Here is an 11570-nt window from a genome sequence, read left to right on the forward strand (position 1 = left end):
GTATTCCCACGCATAAATAAAGAAGCATATGTGATCATATCCCATTGTAGTCAAGATTTGAAATAATTGTGTTTTCGTCTAATCTGTTTTTGTCAAATACTATATTTGTTTGGATTCTTGCGGTCAATTTGCAGTGTACAAATTATTGTTAACTATGTCCAGAGCCCCTGGTTGAATAAAATTGGAGACCAGTGCAGTACAAAAACTGCCAGGTAGATAACATGTGCAAATTTTTCCACTGGCAGAAGGCGGGTCCATCAACTCGCTCCTTTCAAAACGCAATAGTGGAGGAGAGGGGAGGGAATAGTCAAATCACGCTTGATGTTATAAAGCAGACCATCCTCCTCCAATGTCTAACAGATTAGAGTAACGGATTGGAGTATTCAAACCCGGGAGAAGTGACTGTTTTTAACTTTTTACACATAGTTATTATTTGTTCTTTGGGAGATCACAAGACCACTACTTTGATTTATTTAAAAAAATAAATGCTATAGACAAATATATTATAGGCTACAGAAGACATTCTCATGGTGCTCTCTTTATTTGCTCCTACTGGAGTAAGGAAAAGGTGTTTGTAACAAGTGCTGAATGTCACCTCCAGTTCCAATGGATTATAACAAGACCATGGCTCCTCCAGTGCCGCCTCACAAACACCAAACTACCCGGCCAGGCGAGGCTCAGGAGCGGGTGTTGAAGTGCGTACTACTCGGCGATGGAGCGGTTGGGAAGACCAGCCTGGTTGTCAGCTACACAACAAATGGCTATCCAACGAAATACGTCCCCACCGCGTTTGATGACTTTTCAGGTGAGCCAGTTTAAACCATTTGTGGCACTATTCTTGGACAAAAATAATGATACATTTTCCTCCTATAGACATGAAATCAGCAACTTCCCAGCCAGATAAAATAATAAACATAAAACATGTTTTCTGTTGCACATTGCTACGTTTTGATTTTGATTATGGGTCAACACCCTTATATTGCACATTGCAATAAAGCCTTAATTGACCATAGTGAACCTTTGTTATATTGTAAAGGTGAAATGCGCTGGCTCTCCCTTGCAGCCACCCATTCTGCGGTAACTAATCACCGAACTTTACTTGCCCAGGAGGCTAACAGCAGCGACTGTCTGTTGCAGGTCTTTGTATTATTGCACGCAAACTATACGCCCTGGTAATTTTATACGTCCTGGCTTGTTGTATGTTCCAGTTGGCAGAGTTCCATTTTCCAAAATGCTGCCACCAGTGAAGTTTTGTCTAATGTACAAAACAGTGGAAAAGTTCAACAGTATACTAGTTGAAACTAACCTCCGTTGGCAAGTGATGAAAACCGCGGCACACACTGACGTTATCGTGTCATTATCACAGGAGAGGCCTATCCTTCCTTTTGAAGTTTTCCCTATAAACTTTGACTCAGGAAACCTCCACCAAAACACAATGTCTGAATTCATCTAAACTTGCATGACATGATGAGGCTTGATTAGGAAAATGTGACACCCTCTTTATGCCCATCCAAAATGATAATTAGACACAGCTGCCCTTATCCGTTCATCAGCAATATACATCTATTATAACAATTCTATTACTCTGAACACCTTACTAGACTTATTCCAACTGCCATGGAAGGTTTTGAATCAGAATATTGCATATTTTGATAGACTTATACACACTAATATCATTCATATTCATCCCTTCCTCGCTGCCCTCAGAAATGGAAGTTGTAGGCCTAAACTGAACAGAACATGCTTGTTGAACATGTGCAGGCATGGTTTTGGATTGCACAACTCTGGCCATTGTTGTCAGCCCTTGACCCAAAAGCCACGTCTCTGCTATACTGTAATGGACACATCTGTTGCAATGGCTCTGAGCTGAGATTGTCTTTTGCCCCAGTGACAGAGAGGGATTGTGCAGTTGGGGGCCCCATTTGATGATGTCATGTATCTGTCCCTGGAATCAGAGCCCTCTTTTGAAAGCTGATTTCTGGGCAGTTATGCAATTTCACAGGTGACACTTGGGGTAGAGGAAAGAGAGGGGGGGGGGGCAGGGAGTTTTGGGCCCAAGTAGAATTCAAGGCAGATCATATGTCAGGGATTTGGGAATGATTGCACACTGGGCGCTGGGTTTAATGAGGAGAAGTCCCTGCAGCTCTTTGATCAGGGGGCGTGACCGTATGCCCCGGGCGCGTTGTAAACGCTTCCATAAGCTTCACCACATTGGGCTCTTTTGAAACATGGCCTATAATGAAACTGCAGGTGGCATGACTCATAGCACTCTTCCAATCTGGAGAGGGTAATTGGGAGAGTCACTAAACAAACAAATCGGCTTTGTTTTCCTCTGTAGACAGCTTGGCAGGGCTTTCAAAGCTTGAAAGAACACAGAATATGATATGAAAGAGTAGTGATTGCCTTTACTTTAACTGGGCGAGTGGGCGGCCGAGACAAGGCCGCCACTCTGAGTTGGGGGGATGGGTGAGGTTTCTGTCCACTGTGTCCAATAGGTATGAAGTATGTCAAACTGACTTGTCAGAGGTCTCTCTCTCCCTCGCTGTGTGTGCATGTTTGTTTAAAGTGTCTGGTGGAGTAATGGGGAGGCAGATGGGACAATAGCTCTGCTGACAGCAGGTGATTTAGCTCTCTCTCTCTCCCCTACAGCGGTGGTGCAGGTGGATGGACACCCTGTGAGACTACAGCTCTGTGACACTGCTGGACAGGTGAGAACAACAGCCTCATATTCGACATGCAGCAGAGCAACCCTCCACATACTACATACTACTTCCACATAGTATGCTTTGCCAGTTGATGCTGCATCGCTCCGTCCATCATTCTCTGTCACATGCATGTATGCCCAGAGGAGAACGGATGCTGAGCCCCACTGAACTTCCCCAACGGCCGTTCTCCGTCTTCTGCACGGTTCTCATACATGTCACATGATTTTAGTGTCAGAGACAGTGTTGGCCTTTGTCCACCACTCTTGCATGCGGATATTGCTGGCGGGTATTGCTCAGGGCAGAATTCTGGGGCACCGTCTTATTTCCCAGGCTTTCCCACAACTCTGTGGCAGCTGTGGGGCCCGCTGGTGTCTCCTGGGAATGTCTCTCTAACACCCCCCCCTAGAGAGAGATGAATTCCTGGGCTCTGCTGCAACCAGGCAAATTCATTGGCCTAACTTTTGGGGATGGGGGTTGAGAGGAGGGATTTGGGATTGGTGAGAGGCGGTAGAGCGGCGTGAACTCATTAGAACAGAACCGATCTGGGGTGAAGCCACGTTGTGTGGCAACCGCTAGGAGGGAGGGAGACGACGCAGGTAGCTGTTTTTTAAAATCTCCTTCTGCTCTCCCTCTCTTCCCCTCACCCCTCTCTGTAGTTGTGCAGGCGTAGGCAGGCACGGTTGGTGTAACTGAGAGTTGTGCCCCTGAGCTCTGAGTGTCATGCCAAGCCTTTTTAACATGGTTAGATTGTTCTAGAAAGGGAACAGCTTGTGAAAGTCCTGGTGTTTTCTCTCTGGGCATGGGTGGTGTCGTAATCTCATTCTATAGCTACAACCCAGAGAGCATAGTTTAGTTTACTTTATTGGGATCCCCATTTGCTACTGCACATGCAGCAGCTACTCTTTCTGGGGTCCACGTAAAATGTACAAATACATGATGAAGTACCAAACCGTAGTAGAGAAGAACAACATAAGATATACATTTTGAATTTCATATAATATGTTTGGACACACCTACTCATTCCAGGGTTTTTCTTTATTTTTACTATTTTCTACATTGTAGAATAATCAAAACAATGAAATAACACATATGTAATCATGTAATAACCAAAAAAGTGTTAAACAAATCAAAATATCAAAATATATTCTTCAAAGTAGCCACCCTTTGCCTTGATGACTACTTTGCACACTCTTGGCATTCTCTCCACCAGCTTCATGAGATAGTCACCTGGAATGCATTTCAATTAACAGGTGTGGAATTTATTTCCTTTGTGATGCGTTTGAGCCAATCAGTTGTGTTGTGACAAGGTACGGGTGGTATACAGAAGATAGCCCTATTTGGTAAAAGACCAAGTCCATATTATGGCAAGAACAGCTCAATTAAGCAAAGAGAAATGACAGTCTGTTACTTTAACCTGTCTAGGATCAGCGTGGCGCTAGCGGCACACCCCCCCCCCCCCCCCACTGAAAAACCAGTGCCGCGAAATTCAAAAAAAATATTTTTTTTAAATATTTAACTTTCACACATTAAAGTCCAATACAGCTAATGAAAGACACAGATCTTGTGAATCCAGTCAACATTTCCGATTTTTAAAATGTTTTACAGGGAAGACACAACATGTAAAGATGTACATCTATTACCTAAAAACACATTAGCATAATCCACCATCTTTTATTTGTCCACCAACACCAGTAGCCATCACCAATTCGGCTAAACTAAGATATTTATAGCCCCTAACCAACAAAAAAACTCATTAGATGACAGTCTGATAACATATTTATGGTATGGGATAGGTTTTGTTAGAAAAAAGTGCATATTTCAGGTAGATGGCATAGTTTACAATTGCACCCACCGTCACAAATGGACTAGAATAATTACAATGAGCAACGTGTTTACCTAACTACTAATCATCAAACATTTCGTAAAAATACACAGCATACACGAATCGAAAGACACAGATCCTGTGAATACAGACAATATTTCAGATTTTCTAAGTGTCTTACAGCGAAAACACAATAAATCGTTATATTAGCTTAGCACATAGCAATTAGCAGCCCAGCATTGATTCTAGCCAAAGTGAGCGATAAAAGTCAACATCGCCAAAAGATATTAATTTTTTCACTAACCTTCTCAGAATTCTTCCGATGACACTCCTGTAACATCACATTACAACATGCATATACAGTTTGATCGAAAATGTTTATATTTAGCCACCAAAATCATGGTTAGACAATGTGAAATGTAGACAAGCTGGTAAAGAAAAAGTCCTTGCGCCACTTAGACAGTGATCTACTCTTATACATAAATACTCATAAACGTGACTAAAAAATATAGGGTGGACAGGGATTGATAGACAATTTAATTCTTAATACAATTGCGTTATTACATTTTTTAATTTATCCCTACTTTTCAATACAGTTTGCGCCAAGCGAAGCTACGTCAAAAAACATGGCGTCCTAAGCCACTAAAATGTTTCGACAGAAACACGATTTATCATAATAAAAATGTCCTACCTTGAGCTGTTCTTCCATCAGTATCTTGGGCAAAGGATCCTTTCTTGGGAGAAATCGTCTTTTGGTGGAAAGCTGTCCTCTTGCCATGTGGAAATGTCAACTGCGTTCGGGATGAACTGAAAAGCGTGCCCAACTTTTCACATCGTTGCAAAAATAAATGTCCCAAAATCGCACTAAACGGATATAAATTGCTATAAAACGCTTTAAATTAACTACCTTATGATGTTTTTAACTCCTATAACGAGTGAAAAGATGACCGGAGAAATATAACAGGCTAAACTAACGCTTGGAACAGGAGAGGGTCGGTGTCTTCCACGCGCGTTACGCTGCAAGAAAAGACTTGCTAGCTAAAGGTTTTTTTCATTTGTAGTGCCTGTGAACGCGCAATCGACCCCATTGTAATCGTCATCACGTAAAGGCATCCAGGGGAAGACGTAAGAAGTGTCCGTGTAGTCATAGCAATGACAGTGCCCTTTTAACTGACTTCAGAAGAGTGGCCAACATTTCTCAAATCTGACTCCATGTCAGGGAAATTGCTGTAGAATGGGCTCTGTTCCACTTAGAGACAAAATTTCAACTCCTATAGAAACTATAGACTGTTTTCTATCCAATAATAATAATAATATGCATATTGTACGATCAAGGATTTTGTGGGAAGCCGTTTCAAAAATTAGCCAAATTAGCATAAATAGTCTAAACAGCGCCCCCATCCCCAACAGGTTAAGACATGAAGGCCTTTGGTCTGATTATTTGTTTCACATGATTCCATATGTGTTATTTCATAGTTTTCATGTCATGTCCTCATCAATGCCTAAGAAGACTTGCCTGTGTTTGATTGAGTGTAGAGTTCACAACCATTGGAACGAACACAAGGCCCCAACACTTCACAGCGTACATGCACTGTAGTGAACTCCACACTGTTGTCTTAGGGCTGCACGGATCTGCCCACTTCGTACACAACTTCTAAATCCCCCACTCTCACAGTCAGAGACCTGGGGGGAAAAACAAGCAGATAAAGTCAACTAAAACCTACTGTACATATATGTACTTTCATAACAGGAGAACAGATACCACACCCTGAGAAAGCCTGAGATAAACAATAGCAACGTGGCTATTTGGTCATTCTCGCGAAACGGTAAACAAACAAAAAAACATCGTGTCATTTTTTACAAAATGTCCTCTTGAATCACTGAGATTAGGATCTGTACTTATCTATTTCATAATTATTATGTTTTTTGATCAGATATTATGCATTTTACCCACATTTTCACACAAAAAGTCCCAAAAAGTAATAAATAAATCAATATTTCTGATATTTTTTAACATTGCTCCCCTAATGAAAATACTTGCGTTAAACATAACACTGAAGAAAAAAATAGGTCTAAAGAAATTATACAATTATTATAAAAAAATATATAAATTTGAGCTCTTTAGCCATTTCTTTAATGAGAAGGCCAAGTGGGGTATTTTTTTTTTTTTTTGTAAACTTCAACTTGTATACCATTTTTATGATTTATCGACAAACTAGAGCAACATATTGTGTTTTATTCAAATAATGTTTTTCTAAATAATGTTTTAAATAAAATTACCTGAATTTAATCTGGATGCATTTCGGTAATGTGAATTTGGGGTGAAAATGTACAAAGTTCAGGCGAAAATGTCTAATGTATTTAAAATAAGACCCTTTCCCCAAAACTAAACATCTTAGTCCTCAGAATGATAGTTGATTCTTGCAGATGCATCATGGTTTTGTAACTCAATTTGCTACAGACATTTTATAACTGGATTCATAAGAATTACCCTGTTAATTAAACAGTCACTCCCCGCTCCGAAAGATTGATGCGTTTTGTATGTTAGCCAATATCTCTGCGCCATCACCTCAGTTTGCAAACACTAAAGGCGAAAGTATGATTTGGAAAGGAAAAGTGTGTAGAAAGACTTTCACTCAGAGGCTCCTGAATATAAAAAAGTGCCTTTCCATGTCAGGCTTCTGAAAGTGGATAAAGAGAGAGGGGTTTGTGTCAAGTTTCTGCCAGCCTTAATCTGTGTACTCAAGGATGTGGGAGGCCCTTGTTATCTAATGTTCTGTGGCTCCTCAATGTTAATTTGGGAAATCAGTTGGACTGCTCAACATAAACAGACTTTTCTCACACAGTTTGTTATCGAGAGATTATCTCCACCATTTATTTTCAACTGACATTCTGCCTGCTTGGTTTGCATTGACCTATAAAGCGATTACTGGAATGTGTTGGTTTGAAGCTGGTTTGTTTGTGTGAACCTTGACGCGAAATACATCGCACACAAGAGTTGGTAAATCTCAACTAACTAGGGATTAGGTGCTTTGGAAAGTGTTTTTAATACCTTGATGGATTTTATATAACATCATCCGTGCTTGGATCTGCAAAACCTAAAGACGATTAATTTCAGTATTTTTTTAAAGAGTATTTTAGAAGTCACTGCTGGTCTATCCACTCTCCCACTCCATCGGTCTTCTTCAGTCTTCTATAAACATACATTTTGGGGGGGGGGGAAATATAGTTGCCTAAACAACTTCTCCGCTTTTTTCCCCCTTCTGCACTTGTTTGTCAATGTTTATGCCAAGTCAACTTTTTTCAAGATACTTAGTTCACCATTTGTTTGGGTTCCCATATAATGACACTGGCCCTGTGTTACTGCTGAATGTCAACCTCTCACTAACCCCCCCATGTCCCTTGTGTGTCTCTCTCCCTCCTCTCTCTTCAGGATGAATTCGATAAGCTCCGTCACTTCTGCTACTCACGCACTGACGCCCTCCTCCTCTGCTTCAGCGTGGTCAGCCCTGCCTCCTTCCAGAACGTCTGGGAGAAGTGGGTCCCAGAGATCCGCCGGCGCTGCCCGCTCGTGCCTATGCTGCTGGTGGGAACCCAGTGTGACCTGCGCGAGGACGTCAAGGTGCTGATCGAGCTGGCCCGCCGGCGGGAGAGGCCCGTGGCCGAGGTGGACGCCCGTACCCTGGCGGACAAAGTGGACGCCGTGGCGTACGTGGAGTGCTCGGCGCTCACCCAGAAGAACCTGAAGGAGGTGTTTGACGCGGCCATCGCCGTGGGGATGAAGCACGCCGATAGGAGGGCGCGGCGGGAGAGGAAGGTGCGCAGCACGGCCGATAAGATGAAGACACTGTCCAAGTCGTGGTGGAAGAAGTACGTCTGTATCCAGTAGAGAGAGGAGAGGATATTGACTATGAAACTGGGACTGGAAACGTGTTCCGACAAGCCTATGTTGTTCATATGGATTGAAGGACTTCTGTCTTAGCTCCGCTCACATGACCCCACTTTGGTCAAAATTAGGGTTGCAAAATACCAGGAACTTTCAATAAATTCCCTGCTTTTCCCGAAATCCCAGTTGGAGGATTCCCGAAATCAGAAGGGAATAAGCAGGAAATCGGGAGTCTTCCAACTAGGATTTCTAGGAAACCAGGGAATTTATTAAAAGTTCAGGGAATTTTGCAACCCTAGTCAAAAGGAATGACCAAGGACCCAGGGCTTAGGAGAGTGAGGGGATGGACTGGGGACTGGGGGTGAGAGACACTGATTGATGGATTGTAAAGAGACTGACAGGACTGGGCTCCAACCACTCCCTTTCTGCTTGAGCTAGTCTGAACTCTAACGTCTGAGTAGTATCGGAGAAGATCAAGGTGTAAACCCATCAGCATGATTGTCAATATAATGGAGCAAAGAGCGAGTTGAACTCTGAGCAATAATGACTTCTATATAAACTAATGGCTGGGGAGGGGAAAAGACTGGGATCTTCATGTACTTTTATACTCCCTCACATGAATTGGCCAAATACAACAAATACAAAAAAAATAAAAAATACTATATCCTAATGTGCGGCATGCTGTATGTATTCATCCTGTCCTTATACCTTATACATGTTCATTTCTTTTATGTTATCCACCACTCTGTAATCAAACAGCCAGCAGATCTCATTGGCAGACTAAAATAAACTGAGGGATTAACATGAAATTAAACTCAAACCAAATACCGCTACACTACTAATACAGCTACAATACATTCATATCTACAATCAACTACATTTTATAGACTTTAAAGATATTGATAAGAGACTTTTCCACAGATTCCATCTGGCCCTAATCGTCACTGTCAGCAGCATGACCTGGCCCCATGGTCCTCTGGTGGTGGTCATTAAGTCAGGTGGTGGAGGCTTACGCCTGGTGTGTGTGTGTGTGTGTGTGTGTGTGTGTGTGTGTGTGTGTTTAACCACATGACCGACTGAGGTCCCTAGCCCAGGTTGTGCATGTCGGCCTGTCTGCTTCAGTGCTACATTTAAGTGTGTGTTGATACAGCTGCGCTCCACTGTCAGCAGACCACACAGTGAGGGACTGGGCTCCCCCAGACAGAGAAGAGCGCCTCATCAATACATGTTAATGGTCAGACCTTTTGGAGAGCTTTCAACCTTTTGGAGAGCTTTCAACAACCCCCCCCCCCCCCCCCATTGATCTCCACTCAACCTACTTGAGCTGGAGAACTTTGATCGTCATGAGCTCGGCGATTTCCATCCAATAGCCACTCAACTCAACTGATGGGAGTCTAAGAGCTGCCGAGAGCGTTGTCTCACTCTGTCGGGTTGAGGAGATTAGATTGAGGAACACATGGTCATTGAGTGGTGCCCACTGTAAGTTACACTTAACCCAAATACTTTGTTGGAGTCATGCCAATGATGCCATCCAATGTCCTTTAGACTGTGCATGGTCTGATGTCTCTCTTTGTCATTTAAAACTGTAGATGTTCACCCTTCCATGAGAGTCGCAAGGTTTTCACCCCACGGTTGGTCACTATATTTTTGTAATTACAGAACTGTAAGCTCAAATATTGAGTTCACGGTACTCGTTCTCCTCTCCAGCAACCGTATGATGACAGGGCGAATTGCCGAAAATACCGATTTGTATTTGCTTCTTATTTTTCAGAAGCCTCTCTGTATGCTCTCTTTATGTATCCCTTTATTTGGGGCATCAGCCATAAAATGCACAGCCACTGATCAACCCTACAAACAAATGTATGAGAAATGGCATGTATATTTTGTATGACAATGTTTTTATAATGTGATATCTATCAGGGTAATTTTGTGTACATTTTGGTCTGTACCTGTCACAAGCTGTCCTGAAAACACCCTCAGTGGTACAGAATGACAGATGCGTGTCACTTGTCTGATACTGTCCAGGACTGTTTATAAATCAACAGATCTAAATAAATGTGAAATCTTAACAGAAACATGCCGTGTATCAGTGTTTGTCAGCGTTTTAATGAGAGAAATGTGATCTTTCACCCTGTGTGGAGTACGTGAGGGATTGAATGAATCCGATCTCCCATTGAGTCTAAAAATGAATACTGGTGACACTCCGTGTGAGGTCAAAGGTAAGAACACTATGTAAATGTATACGTCGAGGGAGCATTGTGTAAGTCGTCCCCCATCACACCTTCTGTTTCGAGAATGTGCTGAGTTGTGGTGGACGATCATTGGCAATCGTGTTTCAAAGGAATAACTCTGGTTCTCCTGAACAAACAAAGATCTCCAATATTATCTATGACAATCCATCAATAGATCCTATTACAACTGTTGGTAGTCATCAGTGTGTTTGGTGCTGTCTATTATAAATGGAGGAGAATTGCAAGAAGAGAAAGTCTTCCTTCACATCACCACAGTGGAGATAACGGGCTGATGATTACATCTGGCTATAATCTGTTTTAATGCCGTAATGATATCTTGAGAGTTGTTGTGTTCGAACGGCAGTTAGGTGTGCATGCAGATTCTGGTGACGGTGTGGGTGAAACGGAGGTAGGCATTGGGCCAGTGGTTTAATTATAATGGTTACAATGTTTCCTGGGCGCTGCACTGGTAGTTTGACACAAAGCTGTTGTTTTTGTACCTCTCAGAAGGAGCCATTGCATTGTTTCCAGCCTTTGGTCACGGTGATAAGCAGTATGGTAGAGACGAGGCAGTACTTACACTTAGCTGTAAAATCGACCTTTCTGATATATAACTAGGCTTGGGCTCCCGAGTGGAGCAGCGGTCTAAGGCACTGCATCTCAGTGCTAGAGGCGTCACTACAGACCCTGGATCGATTCCAGGCTGTATCACAACCGGCCATGATTGGGAGTCCCATAGGGCGGCGCACAATTGGCCCAGCATCGTCCGGGTTAGGGTTTGGCTGGGGTAAGCCGTCATTGTAAATAAGAATTAGTTTTTAACTGACTTGTGTAGTTAAAGGTAAAATTTAAATTAAAAAAGGCCTTCTCAGATAGGAATCTTGAATCCAAGTGTCGGTCACAACGAAAACAAAGAAGATTTACAG

General features: G+C 42.5%; 1 protein-coding gene across 1 annotated transcript; it reads left to right on the forward strand.

Moving 5' to 3' along the window:
• The first annotated feature begins 322 nt into the window (after positions 1-322).
• On the forward strand, positions 323-10488 carry LOC129821849 (rho-related GTP-binding protein RhoU-like). Its single transcript, XM_055879543.1, has 3 exons — positions 323-805; positions 2650-2708; positions 7961-10488. The coding sequence occupies exons 1-3, from the start codon at positions 589-591 to the stop codon at positions 8414-8416; spliced, it is 732 nt and encodes a 243-aa protein (XP_055735518.1). The 5' UTR covers positions 323-588; the 3' UTR covers positions 8417-10488.
• The last annotated feature ends 1082 nt before the right edge of the window (positions 10489-11570 follow it).

This window comes from Salvelinus fontinalis, chromosome 24, assembly GCF_029448725.1.
Source record: "Salvelinus fontinalis isolate EN_2023a chromosome 24, ASM2944872v1, whole genome shotgun sequence".
Classification (NCBI taxonomy): domain Eukaryota; kingdom Metazoa; phylum Chordata; class Actinopteri; order Salmoniformes; family Salmonidae; genus Salvelinus; species Salvelinus fontinalis.